Below are 21,481 nucleotides of genomic sequence, written 5' to 3'. Positions count from 1 at the left end.
ATTCGGTATAAATTGGAATATCAAAATATATCATTAAAATCATGTGATTTGTATCTATATAATAATATAAATTTGTATCGATATGACATGCATTAGGTATTTTCATATTCCCCGTTTGAAAATTCATTTTCCTTTACAACATTATACTATTGGAATATAATGCCTTATGGACGTTCGAATGCATATGAATTTAACAAATTTTATGTTAACTATTGTTCAGTTTTGAAACTTACAATATTGTAATCGTCATAAATCTCATGGTTCAGATAAAACAAATCATGATTATCCAATACAAAATATCACCAAAATAGAGAATTCTATCAATTTCTTATCAGTTTTTATAAATTAGTTTTTTCTATTTTTTTATATATTGGTTTTCATGCATGTAAGACTATAAAAAATCGTATTTTTATAGTTGTTTCACAAACCAGAAGCGTGTTCTTATTTATATTCAAAATTTATTTTATTGTAAATTACATCTTACCTGCTATACATAAACAAATTTTCCGCAACACACACACATATGTGTGTGTGTGTATATATATATATATATATATATATATATATATATATATATTAAATCTTATATTATAATATAAATTATAATATAAAGCATATTAGTCATATCTTAAATTTTAAAAGGTATAAGTTATACAACTTTCTGTACAAATCAATTATGCATAAATAATTCATTAATACTTGCCAAAAGTTTGAAGACGTGAATTAAAGAAAATAATTAAGAAATTCAATTTAGAACAAAATGAATATTTTAAAATATTAAATTCATGTATATAAGTTAATTTACATTTTTTAAACTAAACACCAATATAAGGTACAAATAGTTAATATAAATATAAGGTATAAACATAAATAATTTATATAAAAGTTGTCATTTTTTATTACTACTATAACTAATTATAAAATTTAATAATTATTTCACCGTAAAAACATATTCGTTAAAAGAGTTATTTATCGTCGCCGCTTTGTGCGGACACACATCTAGTGTGTGTGTGTATATATATATATATATATATATATATATATATATATATAGTTCACTTAGTTTATTAATTTATTATTATATAAAAATCATTTGAGTTTTATTAAAAAAAATAACTATTTTTTATATTATAAAACAAATTAATAGAAATACAGTAATCTAAAAACTTCATATTACTTGATCCTAATCGATTTTACGCTTAAACGATGTGCTTCTTCACAAAAGTTGGTGTATTTAGCGAGCTCCACAACTTTGCTTCTTGACAGCAAATTTCAACTATGAATCCCAAATTATATTTCACATAAAGAAATATGATTCCACTTAATAATTTCCCTTTTACAAAAATCTTTAAAATTGGAATGTTACAACCAGTGTATATATGCATATGCTATAGTACCCTAAAACTACACCTCTCATGTTTGCACCAAATGAATTGGAACACTACCATCTTCAATTAATCTTCTAATTTCTTCACAAACCAATTCATCATCCAACAATTTCACCACAACCTCCCTCAAAATTCCACAGTTTTTATCACCCAAATCAGGAACCCTTTCATCCCCAATCATCTTTCTCAAAACACAAACACCCATGGCTGCATTTGATACAGAAACAAAAGCTTCAATCAATGCAACATACACATAACTATCCACATTCATATCCTTCTCCTTCATCTCCTCAAAATAAATCAAACCTTCATCTGGCTTCCTGCATTTACAAAGTCCATTAACAAGAGCCATATAAGCAATCTTGTTTGGTGAAGTACAACTACACATTTCATTCCAAATCACCAAAGCTTCATCTGATCTTCCAACATTACACAATCCATCAATTAAACAAGTGTAAGTAACAACATTAGGGTTCCTTCCTTTTTGACTCATCATCTTAAAGAACCCAATCGCCTGATCAATGTCACCATTTTTAAAGTAAGCATCTATCAGTAGATTGTATGTCACAACAGATGGAATAAGACACTTTTGTATCATTTCTTGATATATATCATTAGCTTCTGATACCTTTTTGGCCTTGCAAAGACCGTTTATGATGGTGTTATATGTAACTACATCAGGACAATGTTTATTACCCGAAATACCCTTGAACATCTTCAAAGCATAATCCAATTCTCCAATCTTTAACCAACCATCAATCACAGCAGAATACACAATCATGTCAGGTAAAAAACCTTTATCCACCATGATTGTTAAAAAGTTAGATGCTTCAGCAACTTTGGAAATTCTTGAGAGTTGTTTCACAAGCAAGGTGTAATGTTTAATCCATGGTTGATGCCCATGAGTATGCATCTCATGTAACATGTCTATGGCACCTGCCACATCAGCAACTTTACAGTAGTATCCAAATATGGAGTTGTGTGTGAATTGTGATGGTGGGAATCCAGAATCCTTCATCTCTTTCAGAAGCTCATGACATTTTTCCACTTTCTTTTCATTGCTTAAAGCATTGATCATGTTATTGTAAAGTAGCAAACTTCGTTTACAATCAATTTGATCCATTTCATTGAAGAGGTCTAGGGCAACATCCAAGTTACCTTTATCGATCAAACCATCAATAACAATTTCAAAAGAAGAGGCATCTAGGGGAACATGATCATAATCCTTCATTATTGATTGAATGAGATGATATGCTTTATCAATTGAGCCACTTTTAACCAGAGTAATAAGGGCAGCATTGCATAATGTAGTCATGGATGTCTTGTTGAGATAGTCTTTTGCCTCTTTGAGTAAGGACATCATTTCTTTCTCATCAGATAAAGAAGATACTAAAGCTTTGAGTAGATTAACATCAGGATGAATACCCATTTTACTCAACTGAGAATACAATTGTAAAGCTTTTGTAAGCTCTTTCCTTTTGCAAAGTCCTTCAATGAGTACAGCATAGAGTGAAATTTCAGGGACAAAACCTAAAGTTTGCATCTTTTTAAATAGGGTTAGAGCATAATCTACTTTGCCTTCTTTTACAAACCCATGAATCAAAACATAAAAGGTTTTCTCGTTCAAGATTATCTTGAAATCATCCATCTTGTTAATCAAGTAGATTGCTTTATCCACCTCACCCCCTTTGCTCAATGAGATTATCAAGATTGTGAAAATGTAAGAATCTACCCAATTAAGTTCATCAATCTGCTGAAACACTTCAAAAGCTTGTTCAAACTTGCCTGCTTTACAATAACACTGAATCACAGATGTCAAAGTATACTTATCAGGCTTCCATCCATTATCCTTCATCTCATTCATTCTCATAGCCATTAAATCTACAGACCCTGACTTGGAAATAGCTTCCAATAGTGAATTATAGCTATAATTATTTGGAACACAACCCAATTCCTTAACTTGATCGAACAACTCATTAGCCTCGTTAACCATCCCTAGGCCTCCTAAACACCTAACAAAAAACCCTAGCGCACCTGCGCTCATGTAGCACTTTGATTTTATCAAGTTGATAGACAGTTCCTTCATTGCGGCATTTTGTCGAGCACCTGATAGGATAGAAGCCATGGCATTATAAGTATAACAGCTGTGGTGATACCCATTTTGAGTTGATGCCCAGTTGAAGAATCTAAGCGCCGTTTTCCAGTTCTTGAAGCTTTTTAGTGCAGTTTCAACAACATCAGTCGTCAGCTTCGATCCAAAGTTGGTTAGCTCTGTTGTGGATACCAAAGATAAGGGTTGTTTCTGCGTGAAGATTGATATCAATTTGTTTACTGTTACAAGATTATCTGAAGGAAGAGAGGAGTAGTAAGAACGATTCGTTTGGCGGGTTATGGAGTAGAGAGGAAGTAGAAAATGAGGGAGTGTATGAGAAAGAGGAAAGATTTGAATGAGATGAATCAAGAAGGGGTTTTGGGGCTTGAAAACCACATGGGCGAGAGTCATGGCTGGTTTAGAGGACGAAATCTACCAATCAACTGCATATATCCAAAGTTTCAAACCGCTGACAGGTGACAACTTCGATTTCAAATGCGATTTTAACTAAAAGTAGACATTTTGCGTCTTTGGGACTCTCGTAGACTCTTGTAAACCTCATTTTAGGGTGTATACATCATGGATATATAATGAATGTTATTTTCAAGTTAAATCCATGGTTGATACATACGGATGTCTTTGTGTTATTTTTATGATTCTAGTTATCAGTAATTCATTGATGATTGTCATTTAATTACCAAAGTTTTCTAATGCAACTGAATGGCATAAAAATCTGGAAAATTATTAAATCAAGTCCATTCTCAGCTCTTATTTTTCCACTTGGCATCGTCTCCATTATCATGCTGACATACATCATATACCTTGACACAAAAGTTTCCAGCAAATTACACAAAAAGAAAAACCCAAAAAAAAAAAAAAAGATTCAACTCTTCCAGTTATTCAAACAACATGATTTGCTTCCGTACAATGTTTTTTTCTGCAATAATTGTCTTTGCATTCTCATGATCCTCACCAGATGAAATAGTATTGCAATACATTAAACTATTACTCCTTCAAATGATGCCCAAACAAAGATGCCATCTCAATCTGCAATACATTTTAAAGATTTCAGTCAACAAAATTTGCAATTTTTATTTCACAAAAAAATTCATCAGTCAAAGAAACTTACAGCAGTCAAAGCTGCCTCAGAACCCTTATTCCCTACTTTACCACCAGCACGATTCAAGGCCTATAACAATACAATGTTTATACAACTTTAGAAACTGATCATTTGTTAAGCTAAGTATTATAATATCTCAAAATCTTAAATAAATACTATAAAAATAAATTAAACATGGTAGTTACCAAAATTATAAATATACCTGATCCATGTTTTCACATGTCAAGACTCCAAATATGCAGGGAACACCTGTAACAAACAATACGTAAGTATCATAATTCATTAGTCATTACATATTTACATATCAACCTCCTTTGATTTTTGGTATTTGGATTTAAATATAAAGTTAAAAACAACCTGAATTAAGTCCAGCAGAAAGGACTCCAGATGCAGTTGAATTAGCAACCTCCTCATAGTGGGTGGTATCACCTCTTACCTATGAAATCACATAAATATGTAATTTACATATATCAATGTGATGATTTTTTCATGTGAGAATTAAGATATTATTGCATACCACAGCTCCTATACACACGATTCCATTGTATTTCCCTGACTTTCCAAGCTTTTCAGCAACTAAACCAATCTCAAAACAACCAGGAACCCACACCACCTAATAAAATATGAACACAACAACGTTAGTAGCATAAAAAAGGGTAATCAAATGGCATTAAGAAGATGTTTAACATGATGTGATTTGGTAATTAAGAAAAGAAAAGAAATATAGATACATACATCAACATCTTCTTCCCTGACTGAATATTTCTGGAATGTGTCCAAAGCACCCTCCATCAAAGGCCTTGTAACGATTTCATTAAACTTTGCTATGACCTATGTCATGTCATGAAAAAGTCACAAATTTCACAAGGATGAGAGGGAAAATGGAGAAAGAAAGCAAAACAGAGACTAACAATAGCAAAACGGAAACCCTCAGTCTTGGTCACAGAACCGGTTAATTGACGAACAGCTTCTGTTTGAAATGGCGATTTCTTCTTCTCTGCTGTCGCAACAAACAGTGGATTTGCTGAACCTGAACCTTACATAAGGATGACATGACATGACAGACGCTTGCTTATTGCTTATGTATGTATGAATGAATAAAAAAAATGAAGAAATTGAATGTGGAATGTTGTTGTTGAAAGAGCTATAAATCTTACCAAAACCTTTTGGGGAAAATTGGATCATGGGAGATGGAGATGAAGTTCTACGTGGAGATAGAAGGGAAAGTGATGAGGAACGAAGATGCATTCCCTTTGAAGATAATAACGATGAGGTTGAGGTATCATTGTGAAGAAGATGAAGAACAGATGAACAAGTTGTAGCAGAGGACGCCATTGGAGTTTAAGTCGAGATTTTGTTTTACCAAGGATTTCCTTTCACAATGGACTATGGAAATGGTACGCAGTCTGAGCTTTTATACCCAACTACTTATTAGAATTTAGAAGGTTTTTCTTTTTTTAAAATTAAATTATGCTTTCTATTTATGCAATCATTTAGTATTATGGGTAGAACTTACAACTTATGTCATGTTACATGGCTTTTGGTAATCAAATAAATATTTTAATGTATATATATATTGGCGTGTTTCATGCAAACATAGGAAGCTATTGTCTCTAAATCAATTGTTTATTATTAATCAATAAAATCATAGTCTCATAAGGGTTAAAATCATTAAAGGGTAACAGTCTAATATTATATATAATCTTTACTATATAATAAATCATTTAAATCGTTAGAACAAAAAAATTCTTGAATTTATAAGAGCTACAATATGCTAAACTTTAGGTACTACCTGGCAATGCTAAGACTTAGTAATCTTATTCGAGAACTTGAGTCAAAAACCCCAATTTATTATTGAATCTATTTTACCGTTTAAGTATTCAACTTGAATATTCAAAATTTCAACGCACAAGATCTGAAAATTTAAGATGTGCACAACTCTTAAAAGACCGATTACAAACCTGTTATATAATAATTGACAAATTAAGCAACATGCGATAACCATATAGCTCATAAGCGGAATTTCAATTCACCATCATTCACTCTTATTTTAAAGGTGAAGAAACATTAGAGCAAAGGTACAAGGAATAATGTTTTTCTCATTTTTGTTCTTTTTAATGACAGTTTGTTTAATCCTGTAGTTTTAATGGAACCATGGTTATGCTTGAAGATCTCGATCCAAAAAGGTGGATCGAAGCTTGTTCTTTACAAAACTTACAATGAGTGATAAAAATTGCTCTCTACAACTTGGTTGAATTTAATTTAGGGATTTTCTAATATGTATCCTTAGGACACATATTAAAAGTATTAATTATGAAAAATATTACCACAATTAAATGTAAAATACATTATTATTAATAGATTTCACATTTAATTATGATAATATTATTTATAATTATTGCATTTTATATTTAATTATGGTAATATTTGTTTTAATTAATGTTTCTTATACGTGCCTTTAGGACATATGTTAGAAAATCTCTTTAATTTAATTTTTTGATACAATTTTTTGCTTATTTACATTTGATTATTGATAAACTCAACCTTTGCTTTGATGTAGGGCCCTAAAGGTAAAGTTTACATTTACCAAATACTTCTTGCTTCTCTTACAAGAAGCTAAAGCTAGCGGAGTGATTGTGGCATAAACCACAATATGCCACGGTAGTCGTGTCGGCTAGGGTATGTGGCTTGAGTTGAGTCGTGACAATTAGATGCCATGGTTCTCTTTCTCACGCTCTCCTTCTAATTTTCTGCCCATTTTTTTTCTAAATTCATTTTTTTTACTTTCTTTCCTATTATAAATAATACCCTTCATCATCCAATTTTACTAAAAGAAGTGGAAGCATTGGCATGTGCAAGGGTCGAATATCTAAGGATCCGAAAGTGGGAAACAACCAAAAAGTCCAATTTTTGGAGGCGAGTTCTTAGACATTTCCACAAACAAATGATTCAAGGAGAATACCGAAAGAAAGACCAAATATACTTGAAGTGTAGGAAAACAAACAAAGAAGTGATGTTTAATGATTTATTTAACAACATGAGGGTCAATGGAAAAACGGAGAAAATGATGCGACGGTTTCCAAGAAAGCGCTAAAAGTATTCGAAAAAGAAAACAAAAAGCCTTTCATACATGTTGAGTTTTAGCATGTCGTAAAAGATAACGAAAAATAGAAACAAATAAAAACATTAGACACATATTAGTCATGATTTCAAAGGGTGTCCGTCTAAAAGAACATAATATAAATGTCTTAAAAATCTTATAAGTTAGAGAATTTCCAACCTAACTTAATCTTTTTAGTGAATGAGTTGAAATCAGGTTGACCCGTTTAATGTTTTCCCAACCCATCATTTTTAATAAACAGATTGAACACGAGTTGACTCATTTTAAAAATCAATTAATCCTTCAAATGAAATTATATAAAACTTAAAAACTCAAATAATTATCAAAGTTTGAAAATAATACAACCATAAGTTTATAAGTCTATAACACAAACCCAAATAATGTATTTACCATATAAAACATTAAAGATTTTTAATTTCTAAATTCTATGCAATTCAATTTCCAATCAAGATATAATAATCAATCAATTAAATAATAATACTAAATAACTATAAATTAAAAAATATTTAGAATTTTAAAAGGGTTGGCATGTTGTAAACAGATTGAGAATTTTAACCCTAACTCAACCTATTCTGCTAAATAAATACTAGGTTGGGTTAAGATTGGGTTGACGGGTTTGGATTGCCAACCCTATGAGCAGGTAAGAACCTCGAAGAAGAAGATATTGAGCCTATTGATGTTGATCGCGTCATCTACTACACTAGTCATGTTTACAACCTAGAAACAATATTGGTCTTGTATACGACTCGGACTTCATGGGCAACATCGATTCTACCCATGACACTGGTGGTGTCCATGACATGGTATCCATCTGCATCACCTATAAGGAAGACGAGTCTATACACATTGAAGCGAACCCTATTCTGCATAATGGTAAGGATAGACATGATGAGGCAAGAAAAGGAGAGCATGTCATGTTTGGGAATGATTGCCACATCACATGAGCATTGAGCCATATATGTTTCAAACCAAGCACTCTACTAGCGGAAGGGAGGGAGAATGATTTGTTAGATAAACAAAGCCCCAGGCCCAGGGTACACTACAATCAAATGTTTAACCTTTTACAATGATTTGAGTCGGCTGGTAATTAAAGAAACAAGACAATTTACAAGTAGAAGAAGATTCCGTCACCAATTTGCTTATCATATTCCTCAATCATAGAGACTAAAGCTACCCTGCAAAATAAAATCAAGAATGTTTCAGGATAAGACAAAAGATCATAAATTCATTACAAAAAAATGAAAGAAACATCAAATAAAGACTAAAAAAACACGTACAAATTCTCTCAACATATAATTTATAAATAATATGACATATTGACATGTCACAGGCATATACACAGATATTCTAAAGAATTCAAAATTCAAAACTTTAAAAAGATTTTTATTTAATTTTAGACTTTTACTTCTTTTGGCTTAAAAAAAAAAAAAAAAAATAACTGCCAATTTCCATGCAAAACATAACACCATGAAACCCATTGCAAGCAAAAGTCAATCAAAACCAAAATATGATCTGAAACTAAGATGTTATAAAGAGAAAAGTTAATTAACCCGTGAGCTGTTGAGTCTTCCCCACCAATTCTTCTTAACCTTATCACCACCACTAGCTTCTTCACTGCTCAACCTGTTCAAAATCACTTTCGTCTCCCTCAACCTCGCCGCATAATCCTTCTTCCACCCTTCAAACACCTGTTTCAATCTTCTCAGTTCTTGTTCCGGGTCCAAATCGGCCTCAGCTTGACCCGACTTCACCTCCACCAAAAACCTCGCATCGTCCCCAAACACTTGGCTTCTCTGCTCAAACTCTTCCGCTAACCGACTTATCAAACTCAACCCCGCCGTCATCTCGCTCGCTCCGCCGTTTTGGATCTCGTTGGTTCTCACGGGTGGCGGAGCAGCGTCGTCGTCATTGCTGAGGCTCTGCTTTGCGAGGGAGAGGCTTGATTGTAATGAGTTCATTTGTTTCTGCCATAATTCCTCCATGGATGTCATTTTTTGCTCGTAATCCGACCAACGGGTCTCGTATTGTTGGATCCGTTGCAATAGCATTTCCCGTTCTTCGTCTTTCTCTCGTACACCGACCTCCGCTTTAAGAACCCGTCGTTGTAGCTCTGCAAGATACATTCTGCTCACCACCACATCGTCTTCGTTCTGTTCATACAAAAATCATAACCCTAAAATCGTCTGGATACAAAAATCGTAACCCTAAAATCGTCCTTCTGTTCATACCTTTCCAGATCCAAATTGAACCAGCGAAATGTCTGCTGTGCATCTCCGAACTAGCCATCCTCGGATCACTGAAAACGTACAGGTTTGATGTTCTTCATGCGCGTCAATTTATAAAAGTTAAAACGAATTGGTACAATTATATTACCTCCTTGTACCACAGCTGCTGCATCACTAAATTCTTTGAATTCTTTTCTGACTATTCCTCCTTTGATCCATTTTTGTATAGTCACAGCTGCTCGTTGTCTGTGTAGTAAGATAGCGAACCTTTTTCTATCTTCTCTACCACGAATAACTGTAGAAGAACGATGCAACTAAAATGTAATCACCTGATTGCAATTTGTTCATTGAATTCAATAATTTGTTTTTGGAATGAGAGTCAAAGGTATACATGACTGAAGAGTGTGAATTCCTCGTTTCATCTCCCTGAGCAAATGACGAGCTTTGTGACCTCTGAAACAGCTTTGAACTCGTAATATGCCATTCAAAGTACGATTTCTTGTATCCTCAAGCTTTCCGATCTGGCAAGAAAAAATAGGCATACAGTTTAAGTAATAGATAATTGAAGGAAGGAAGGAAGGAGTGAAACCTGTTACCTGTCCAGTTCGAAAGAACAGTTTTGTGTAGCCAACTTGAAACATTTCAGGAAGAATGCCGAATTGATTTAAAATGGCAACTGATACACTTAGTGGATCTTGTGATGCAACATTATCGAGTAGAAGAAAACCATACCTATTAAAGGTAAAACAAAAGGAAAAGGTTATGTTTGAATAATAAAAAAAATGGAAGAATTGAATGTGATTAGAAGTTTACCTTCTTGCGAATTTTTGATGTGTCATTCTTGTTGGGAATCCAGATCTTGATATTCTAACAACTTCTAGAACACCACAGCATTTTAGCTGTTGGAGAACAAGTTGCTGATCATAGATTCCAGGAGAATGTAAGTTGTTAGGCTTAATGCAACGTATGAAATGAGATCTTGTGTTCCCTAAACATTGTATTAACTGGAATAATTGGCCTTTAAACTTTGACATGACACTAAGCTTCTGGGAATCAACTCCACCTGCTTTCTTTACTGAACCAATCGAAGGACTTTCAGATTGAAGAGAAAGCATATTTGAGGCAAATATCTGAGGAAGTTCACATGTGCAAGAAGATAGAAGTTGAATGGAATCAATTCGCAATAAATCACGGTTTTTTTCCAGAAACCCTGTTGTGTCATATTTAACCTGTGAAACAACCAATTTTTAAACAACATAAGTATTAGATATTAGATAGCAAAACAATACTAAGTATTATATTCATAACATACTTCTCCAGCATAATGATGAACTGTGAACGCTTTGCCTCGTTCTCCTCTAAAACATGGATTAGAACTCAAGTGCTGCTTTAATTTGTTGGCAAGTGACAAGTCTGTTGCTTTTGGGAATGTCGTTTCTTCATCTAACAGACTTAGCAATCCCAATGGTTTCTGTAAAGACACAAATCTTAATTCATTAAGCCAAGTTTTTGGGCTTAACCCATGAAGTCATTCACTCCAGATTAAGTGAAAAAGAAACAACCATGTATAGCTGTACAGATTATGTGCTTAACCCATTAAGCCCGTTAAGTCAAAAAGCAAAAACAGCCCCTAAGATAGAAAACAAGGAAGTCTGGATACCTGTTCAAAAAGATTCAGACAAGCTTGGTTGTCCTCAAAATCCACCTTTGCCCAGTTGATTCCATCTTGGATGTATTCCTAATAAACAGACACCAGATAGATAGAATAATTAGATATGTAGATTGTGAGAGCATGCAGATAGATTGATATTAGATTAGTTACCTCTTGTTGTAACTTGAATAAATGACGATTGAAGTGTTGCTGTAATCTCTCATTTGCATAATTAATGCAGAACTGTTCGATACTATTTACCTAGAAATGTCAACAGAAGAAAGGTTAATTGTTTAACTATATATATATACAAAAAGGAGAAATGAAAATAAACCTACATCAAATGACTCGAATCCATAGATGTCAAGAATACTGATTGATCTTCCTGTCATGTGTTTCCCTGTAGAAAGTGACTTGTTGATTTGTTCCACTAACCAATCAAACAAAGAAGAATATATCGATTTTGCCAATGCATCCCTTGCGTCAATTGCCTGAAAAAAATGAAGGGTTTTCAGTGATCATAAATTCATAATATTAATTGTTTTTTATACATACACTGTTTGTATCTATTAATTTCCTTACCTGGGCTAGGGTTAGCTTTTTAATAAAGTTTTCACCACGAACTTTCATTTCCCTAGAGGATAAAGCAAGCTGTAGTTGCTCAATCCGACACCCAAGCAATCGAGCAACAGTTTGAAGAGCTGTCATTGACATTATTATATGTTAATAAATGAAAGTAGAATGCCTTGATGAGTTTTTTTTTTTTTTAAAGTATAGTGACCAAATAGTATGTATTACCTTCATCAACCACAGGTTCCACATGGTTTTCATCATCAACAAGTGAAAATGTTACATTTCCCAGCCATAAAACTGCTGCAAGCATTTCACAAACGTTTTCTTGGTTCTCTTTGCTGACATGAACAACATCCAAAGCGTCCTGAAGTAAAGAAAATTTGTGAAGATGAAAACACTTGATATTTTTTAATAAAAAAACAAGTGTAAGATTGTTGATTATTCAGATTTTTGGGTATACTACCATTGCAATACGAAACTGTTCAGCATCATTAACACCCGGAATCGTGTAGCAATTGCTTTGCTGCAAATATTTGTACTCATGAGCATTCTTCAAATTTATTTTCTCTGTACAAAACATAAATGACAAATTAACTGAAAACAATCGCAACTCTTGACTGATAGATAACAAAAGAGGATACAATTATGAAATTGTTACCTCTAAGAGAAGGTGGAGCTCCTGCACAAAGCTGATAAAATGAATGATATGACCTTTCGCCTTCCCCGCATTGAACAACTCTTGACTGATTATATACAGATTAGGGAAGCAGCTTCTAATTTGAAAATTAAAGGGATAGATATAAAATAATTGAAGATCATAATAATACCTTTTCAAGAAGAACTGCAACAAATTAAAAATCACAAAGTTGAAAGCAATTAGTATTACTACTTCAATACGAACTTAATTTTTTTTTTTTTTAATTAAATGATTTTAGGGAAATGTTGACATCTTACATGTTTGGATACTTGCACCCGATATTTTTCCGTTTTCACTGAAGTGGATGTCGATTAGTTTCCCCTGGAATATACACACGAGAAATTAAGGAAATATTATAAAGCCTAAAGAAAAATACAGAAAAAGTGAACACTTACAAAACGACTTGAGTTGTCATTTCTTGATGTTTTTGCATTGCCAAAACCCTCCAAAATTGGATTAGTTTTTAATATCTCATATTCTATTCCACTACCCCCTCTAACTGTTGCTAGATACTGCATTGCTATTTTTGCTGTTTCGGTTTTCCCTGCTCCACTTTCCCCACTAAGCAGAAAAAAAAAGGTACAAATTAGGCAGAATTAAAAGGGTACCAAACAATGAGTTCAATTAGGATAGTAGGAATAACCTTATGACAATAGCTTGGTTGACTTCATCTATAAAATTGAAAAAAAAAAAAAAGGGGGTCAAGAAAAACATGGTCAAAAGTCGATTGAAAGACTGAATAAAGAACTTTACAAGAAATATAAGAAACAACCTCTAATCATTTCCCGGATTGCTGTATCAGCAATGGCATATACATGAGGGTGACCGATTTTTTTCCTCTTATAGCCATCAATATAATCTCTTCCATACAAAGGAATATTCTTGAAGGGATTGATGGCAACTAAAACGGGTCCCGCTTTTGACTAGAATGTTGAAAAATACATCATCAGAAGCTTCATTCCAAAAGTAACATTCAAAGTTCAAACTATTAAAGAGTTGCTGATTCTTACATAGATCATGTCTCTGTCATATCTATATTGAAGATTATACAAGACGGATGGTTCGCTCAAATAACTTAGTTGCATGAGATCAGCTACCCCATCAAGGATTTCTGGATTTGCAGGTAATAGAACATCAGATGGCACCTTACATACCTAGATTGAGAAGAAAGACATCAAAGCTTATTGCTTCATCTTTACATATACAAGAAAGTACTTAAAAATCCATAAGGTCACTTACTTTTCCTTCAGCAAAAGATATGAGTGATTCATCCCCTGTAACTGATATAATCCTCGCAAGTTCCCAGTTCCCATCAGGGGCTTGAAACCAAGCATGCTGCTTCTGTATTATTAGAACAAGGAACATTAAATGCATAAACAACTTCTGCTCAAAACGAAAAATAAACTGATTGCTGTTTTGCAGTAGGGATGTAATGAAACAGTAGAGATGATTTAGGACGACTTGTTGTATATGTCCAAGTTCATTGTGCATAGGAGAGAAAACATGTGAAAGAGCTGTGACGAGGGTTACCTTCTTTGCATTGTACACAGAGATGTCATCCCAGCCTCGTGAAGGTAGAATCGAATTTTGAGGAGAAACAGATGGATCCATTAATGAAGGAGAGCTTTGACCATATGGTGAATCATCATCGAGCTGATCAATGTTGCCATTACGAAATGCACCACCACGCATGTTATCAGATCTCATACTATAATTACTGCTTGTAGACGTTTCGGCTGAATCCATAAACCCTATAATTAATCCACAGACAGCGATTTGATGGACTTGAAGAGAGGAATTAATTTGTCTACCGTTATTGGTACGAAATGTTAATTCGAATTTAAGTGCGTAGAGAGAGCTAATCAACTCTTAAATACTCAAAACGATCACGAAGGAGTTAACGATTTGTCTGTCCAAAAGTTAATAATCTTATTTTCTAACCCAAGGTCCCACTAACTGAGATATCGAGGGGACCATAAATAGATAAACAATATTGTTAATGCTCTTCTTTCGTGCCCCTTGATCGATCATATAACCAGATGAATCCAGCACCAAACCTAGATCGTGTATCAAAAATTACACAAATAGCAACCCTCTTTCACGAAAATGATTCCCTCGAATGGATTCTGTAGAAAATAACCTGATATTTTGCAGATCTGAAAAGGATTCTGACGCGATTTTCGCTTTGAGCACACGCGATCAAAATTCAAAAACAACCTGATGTTAATTCTGCGCAACAATGAACGGATCCCGGAGCACAACAAATGTTGAATTGAATCCAACAAAATTATATTTCTCCATTCAACTCCGAAAATTCTCCACAAACGCTTTCTTTTTCTCTACGAAAGGCGATCGAAATCGAATACAATGAATAGGAAGAAAGCTGGGGCGAATTTCCGAAATATGAATGAGAAAAAAGCGAGAATCTTAAACCCTAGAGGTGATTCCGAGAGAGAAAGAGAGAAAATCCAAGGAATATGACGAGAGACGACGGATGCAGGCTTTTCCATGCTTAACCTGGTTTCTGTCGTGACGCCGTTGACAAACCGATCTGCACGTCGATCGATTTGCGGCCACTCCTGCTATTACTCCCCGCCATATTCTTGGTGTCCAACCCGAATTCTGCTTTACGAAAAAAAAAAACTGCCGTTCAAATCAATTATTTTTTTAATAAAACATTTAAATCCCCTCAGAAAAACAATGTGTCATGTGAATAAACAATCATCGTCTAATAAAAGTTTTTTAATCAATAAATTTGGTAAAATAAAAATATATATATTGTGATTTGTGAAAGTTTTTTATTTCAAAACTTTCTAAAGTGCTTGTAAGCTTGCAAGGTTCATGCCTTCATGGAAATGTTTTTTATAATTTAAGAATGTTAATTATTTTTTATCATATTAATCACAAAATTAAAAACTATTGGTAGGATGCATAAATAAGTTTTATGAAACAACTTTATGTTAATGTTTATGGTTTGTTGATGTGACGATAATTTGTGGTTAAAAAGCTTATCGAAGAAACTCTCCTGAATACATTTAGATGAAAATTAATGTTGATTTATGTATATTGGATGTGAATGTAAATTGATAAAACCCTCAAATATTGTTGTTGGGTAGAAAATATTGTTTCATAATTGTTGTTAAAGAAACTCTAAACAACAAAAAATGTCAATCTTTATTTAAAATAAAAGAGTATTTGACATAGCATGATGATGTGGACTTATAATATCTAATCACGTCATTGAAAATGCAAATAACGAATTGTCAAATGTCGACAATATATAATATAATGAATAAGTACAACATAAAAAGATAATTAATTGGATTGACAACTAAACAATTATGATATAAAACTTATTAAAAGAGAGATCTAAAGAAATAAAATGGAGATTTAGAAGATTATTATACAACTAATAAAAGTTAAATATTGAAAAGCAATTGTTTATCTTCTTGAAAAAAAATCATGTTGTATTCGAAATACATGACTAACATAAGGAGCTTTATCATAAAATGAATTTAATGTGAATTTGATGTTTAATAAAAAACAAGAAAAGCTCGATGCCTCACGAGGAAAAACATCAATCATATTAATAGGGGTGAAGCCAAAAAAAAAACACACACACATATATGCCGTATATGATTATACAAAAATTACATGTAACAACCGTTAATTGTATATTATTTTAAAAATTTATAAGGTTAGCAACATCACTGTGTGTACCCATTTGATCATATTAGTTTCATATAACCAATATATGTAGTGTATGTCTATATGATACAATCATCTCCAGATCATATATAATTATATATACAACCTAGGATAAATTTTACCAATCGTCCCTCGTGTACATGCCAGAAAGTGTGTTTAGTCCCTATTTTCAAAAATTAACTCGGACTGTCCATTGTTTTGTGTTTTCTTGCTTGCTTAGTCCCTCCGCACATAAAAAGACCATTTTACCCTTATTTATTTATTTTTTATTTATTTTCTATTTACTTGTTATTTATTAATTATTTATTGATTTGTTTCTTATACAAAATAAATATTATTGCATTTAAAAAAAAAAAAGAAATGGGCAATCACTCGTCTCCCATCCCCTTCTTCTTCTTCGGTACGGCTCATATCCTCCGTCACCACTCACAACGACCGACTTCAATGCTCCGGCAACTCCTTCAGAAACTCCTGGACATCTCCATTTTCAAATAGAGGAGATCGACTCCAAGACACCGGCCAAGTAATCTTACTCTCTTCTCCTGTTTCCCCTATTTTGATCTCGTACTTGCGTCTCTCCAGTTTCAGATTTGGAAATGGAACCATTTGAGTTACAGGTTTCAGATTTGGAAACCGGAGATGAAAGGTGCAATTTGGGGTGGTCGGAGATGATGATAGGAGTAAGATCAGATGAAGGAAAAGGAGAGCAGATCGGGTGAGGTGAGGTAAGGGTGGAGGTAAGGGGTGGCGGGAGTGTAAAATGGTGATTGTTTCCGACGGCCACCTGCCAACCTTAGTGATGTCGCACAAGAAATCATAACTCCGTCAGAAACCGCCTTCATCTCCTCCATAAACCAACTCAATTTCTCTACAATTATGGTGATCTGGTCCACCGCTTACTCTGTGTCTCTCTTCTCTGTGCCTCTCTTCTCTCGGGTTATCTAGATCACTACCACACTACCTACTTTCACCCTATCTTCTTTCAGAACACCGTTGACAACCAGCCACCATGATTTATGGAAAAAACAACGAAGAACACTGACCATGATTTCTGTATATGGCCGCAGTTAGGTTTTCAAGATTTACTAACAATATTTTGACTAATAAAGGAGGAGTTAGAGTTTTAACATCTACTTAAGAATTTCTGGAACTCAAGAACATGAAAACGAGTTATGGGGATTTTGTTCAAACGATTTGTGAATCAAACTTCAAAATCGAAATTGTTATATCTTCAAATTCCAAGTATTTTGGTTTTAGATTTGGAGATCTGGGTTTAGATTTATGCAAATGATTTTCAAAAAATAATTCTTGCATCTGGTCGAAGTTGCAGGTTTTTGAAATCGTCGGTGAAGTGTGACTAAAAGTTTCTGTTTTATGGTAGTGAAGGAGACATGGTTGCTGGTGGGGGTGGGTGGGCTATATATATATATATATATATATATATATATATATATATATATATATATATAAATTAAAAATAACAATAATAACATTAAATTAATTGGAAAAAATACACAAAGGGTATTATGGTCATTTCAAATCTGACATGGACTAAAATTGCAACAAAATTGCATATCAGGGATGAAGTGTGCAAATTTTAAACAAACGAGGGACTGTCCGAGTTAATTTTTGAAAATAGGGACTAAACACGCTTTCTGACATGTGCACGGGGGACGATTGATGTAATTTAGCCTACAACCTATAAGAGTTATGAGATGCAGTGCCTAAGTACCACAAAGCAGGCAACACGGAAAAAATACACGACACAAAACGAAATTAGGACGAAACTGAAATTCGAATTTGTGTTCGTGTCGTGTTCGTGTCAAGTATAAAAAACACGATGTCGTGTCGTGTCGTGTTCGTGTTCAAAATTCGACACGAAATTGACACAATTTAGCATTTGTCTGTCGTGTTTTTCGTGTTTGTCGTGTTATGTATGATTATGTATTAATTAAATAAATTAATTGTTATATTATGTAATCAAATTCGAATCTATTTTAGGTAGGTAAAGCATTTACCAATTTCAGTCTTATGAAACTCCTACATCTTTTGAGATTTATTGAACTATTCAAAGACATGTTTAATCTCGATTATGCTCTCACTTTGTGATTGGGATGTCGAGGGTCACAAACGAAATGTGAATAACTATGCAAATTAACTTGGTGCTCTTGATGTCATTTATCATCTAATTAATATGTCAGTTAGCCACACACGCTCCATTAATCAATAATAATTTACAAGACACCCATTGCCAACAATATTAGTCCCATATCATTGTGTCGGTTAACCACACACGCTCCACTAACGACCATTAAGGTGCAATGTGCAATTTCATGGTTAGCATCAAATTCACATTTTTCATAAAGTAACTAAGAGTGAGATTTATTAGAAAAATGTTTAGTTACTTTTTTTATTCCATTATACTTATTAATGAGAATTAAGTGTCCTATCAAACCCGTTCGGCTAACGACCCTCCACCAATCAAGGAAGCGGTGGGTGAAAGTGGACACCCATTCAACCGCCATTTTATAGGCAGTTTCCTTATACCCCCGCTTATAGATCGGCTTCGTGAATGAGGCCTACTAACGGTAAGACTGATTTTTCTTATATATATATATATATATATATATATATATATATATATATATATATATATATATTAACTTTTAGTTTTACAATATATATAAGGGTGTATTTTATTTAAAATACTAGGGTTCTTAAACTTAAAAATTTCAAAATTAAACTATTTAATTTAAATTTTTAAATTTTAAAACCAAGGATGTATTTCTAAAAACTTTCAAAAATTCTAGGTTATTTTTTTTTTTAATAATTAAACTAACAAATTAATTTTATCTTTATCAAAAAATTTAACCCAATCATGAATTCATGATAAGGATACAAAATTACTGATTAAAATATCTATTTTTAAACAATTAAAACGGATTTAAGGTAATTATCCTAATCAATCCATGAGACAATTATCAAAACCGAAAATATAGGATCTGACAGTGCAACTCGTCGAGTTGGGCAATTACCACGTCGATTTGCATGCCAACTCGTCGAGTTCAAAGATCAACCCGACGAGTTCGATGAACAAAATGACGATTGTGTTTCTTTCTCCTTCGAACAATTCACAACTGCATCATATTTAATAGAAAACTAATCCTAGGCTCTGATACCACCGATGGGTTTTGAGCATTACAACAATTCCTATGTGTGCATGCAACCCTAATGCTTTGGATATAAGTTTTCTCTAATTGAACATGCAAACTTGAACACAAAAGGAGAAACCCTAGGAAGCAACTACAATTTACGAAATCTATATAAAACTAGGGTTTGGTTACATACCTTGATTGTTATATTGTAATAACAATGATTCCCTTGTAGATCTTTAAGCTTGAGAACTTAGTGTCACAAGTGTAACACCTCTAATGGCTCACAAACACACAATGCAAGAGAATGATATGAGAGAGGAGGAAGAGATCAAATTTTCGGTTTCTACTTCTTCTAAAGAGTGGCCGAAAATCAAAGGGTTTAGAACCCTTTATATAGTGCACCAAAGATGCTATGGATACCCCTAATATGAATAAAATATCATTATCTCAAATATGGTAATTATCCACCTCCTTTGATTATCCATATATGATAAGATATTCTAGAAACTTTAGAATAATCTTATACATACACATCAATTTCGTCCACCACCTTCCCTAGGAAGGTTCTGGACCTTTTTACTAAACTATTGAACAATTACACTTTTAGTCCTTGCACTTTTAGTTAATTCATTTAATCCCAAAATTAATGCCAAATTAATTACTGATTAAATATTAATTAATAATATGATTACAAATTAATATATTATTTCCATAACATATTAATAAATTATTTATTCCAATTTATTAATCTAATTAATAAATTCTTCCTCTTCCTCAATTAATCATCCTGTGTAGTTATGGGCTTAGACACCTAATCCAACATAAATTTGGTTGGTGTGAAGGCAACCCAAAAGGATCATGTCACTATCAATTCAAGTATATACCAATTATAGTTATGGGCTTAGACACCTAATCCAACATAAATTTGGTTGGTCCATAAGATACTTCACACTCTTGTGATCCGTGTAGATGGTGCAACAGACCCCATAAAAGGTAATGTCGCCAAATCTTGAGGGAGAAAATATTTACCCCCAACTCCATATCGTGAGTAGAGTAGTTAGCCTCGTGAGGCTTCAGTTGCCTCGATGCATAAGCAACCACTCTACCACGTTGCATCAGTACCGCCCCTAATATTGGCGCTCTCCAAGGTGAGATACTCGGGCGAATGAACAGCTTGCCCAACAGCTCCTAAAGTAGAGAATACAACTCATGCATCTCAGGTGGTGCAATGCGATATGACGCCTTAGCGATTGGGGCCACACCTGAACCAAATCGATTTGAAACTCCACTTGCCTCACAGGAGGCACACCGGGTAGATCCTCCGGGAAGACATTAGGAACCTCCCTAACCACTAGTACATCAGAAACTGACTTCTTCCCATCATCTTGTGTATCAACCAAATAAGCAAGATAACTCGAACACCTATGTTGGAGGTACTGCCTAGCCCTAACGGCCGAACAAAACACTAAACTGCCCATGGTATCATCGCCATAAATGGTGAGCTCTCCCCCACTTGGGGTACAAACCACCATTGCTGCCCCTCACAATCAATCAAAGCTCCAAATCTGCTAAGCCAATTGCAACGTCCCAAAAATAAGACCCAAAAATTTCATTTTTCAATTAATAAATCCAGTCCCCCAAAAACATCATCATAAAAATCCAGATAAAACAAATGTATCAATCATCATATCACATCAGAGTAAATCAATAAAATGCGGAAACAGGTGGTGTGTGCTCTGCAATCATCCCGA

At 33.6% G+C, this 21,481-nt stretch overlaps 3 protein-coding genes across 4 annotated transcripts; all 3 read right to left on the bottom strand.

Moving 5' to 3' along the window:
- Window positions 1-1,290: 1,290 nt before the first annotated feature.
- LOC145132464 (Tetratricopeptide repeat (TPR)-like superfamily protein) lies at window positions 1,291-4,167 on the bottom strand. Its single transcript, XM_079067245.1, has one exon. The coding sequence runs from the start codon at window positions 3,889-3,891 to the stop codon at window positions 1,414-1,416; it is 2,478 nt and encodes an 825-aa protein (XP_078923371.1). The 5' UTR covers window positions 3,892-4,167; the 3' UTR covers window positions 1,291-1,413.
- Window positions 4,168-4,221: 54 nt separating this feature from the next.
- On the bottom strand, window positions 4,222-6,005 carry LOC145132465 (6,7-dimethyl-8-ribityllumazine synthase, chloroplastic-like). Of its 2 annotated transcripts, none has more exons than XM_079067246.1 (8): window positions 5,758-6,005; window positions 5,512-5,636; window positions 5,336-5,431; window positions 5,118-5,213; window positions 4,958-5,036; window positions 4,803-4,849; window positions 4,610-4,669; window positions 4,222-4,527 (listed from the first exon to the last, which is right to left on the bottom strand). In XM_079067246.1, the coding sequence occupies exons 1-8, from the start codon at window positions 5,933-5,935 to the stop codon at window positions 4,486-4,488; spliced, it is 723 nt and encodes a 240-aa protein (XP_078923372.1). In that variant the 5' UTR covers window positions 5,936-6,005; the 3' UTR covers window positions 4,222-4,485. The 2 variants fall into 2 exon arrangements, with proteins under 2 accessions (XP_078923372.1, XP_078923373.1); XM_079067247.1 differs by having other exon boundaries at window positions 5,512-5,630.
- A 2,706-nt stretch (window positions 6,006-8,711) lies between these two features.
- On the bottom strand, window positions 8,712-15,524 carry LOC145131498 (myosin-1-like). Its single transcript, XM_079066174.1, has 23 exons — window positions 14,398-15,524; window positions 14,107-14,208; window positions 13,878-14,021; window positions 13,640-13,790; window positions 13,511-13,538; window positions 13,263-13,428; window positions 13,125-13,188; window positions 12,998-13,011; window positions 12,829-12,913; window positions 12,634-12,737; window positions 12,396-12,534; window positions 12,180-12,298; window positions 11,936-12,088; window positions 11,769-11,858; window positions 11,607-11,684; window positions 11,259-11,417; window positions 10,760-11,175; window positions 10,543-10,678; window positions 10,338-10,467; window positions 10,095-10,241; window positions 9,950-10,017; window positions 9,272-9,871; window positions 8,712-8,896 (listed from the first exon to the last, which is right to left on the bottom strand). Exons 1-23 carry the CDS (start codon window positions 14,611-14,613, stop codon window positions 8,873-8,875), a joined length of 3,333 nt encoding a protein of 1,110 aa, XP_078922300.1. The 5' UTR covers window positions 14,614-15,524; the 3' UTR covers window positions 8,712-8,872.
- Window positions 15,525-21,481: the final 5,957 nt, after the last annotated feature.

This window comes from Lactuca virosa, chromosome 8 (genome assembly GCF_052849685.1).
Source record: "Lactuca virosa cultivar CGN04683 chromosome 8, Lactuca_virosa_CGN04683_v6, whole genome shotgun sequence".
Lineage (NCBI taxonomy): Eukaryota > Viridiplantae > Streptophyta > Magnoliopsida > Asterales > Asteraceae > Lactuca > Lactuca virosa.
The sequence above is the reverse complement of the archived record's forward strand: the minus strand, read 5'-3'. Positions and strand labels throughout refer to the sequence as shown.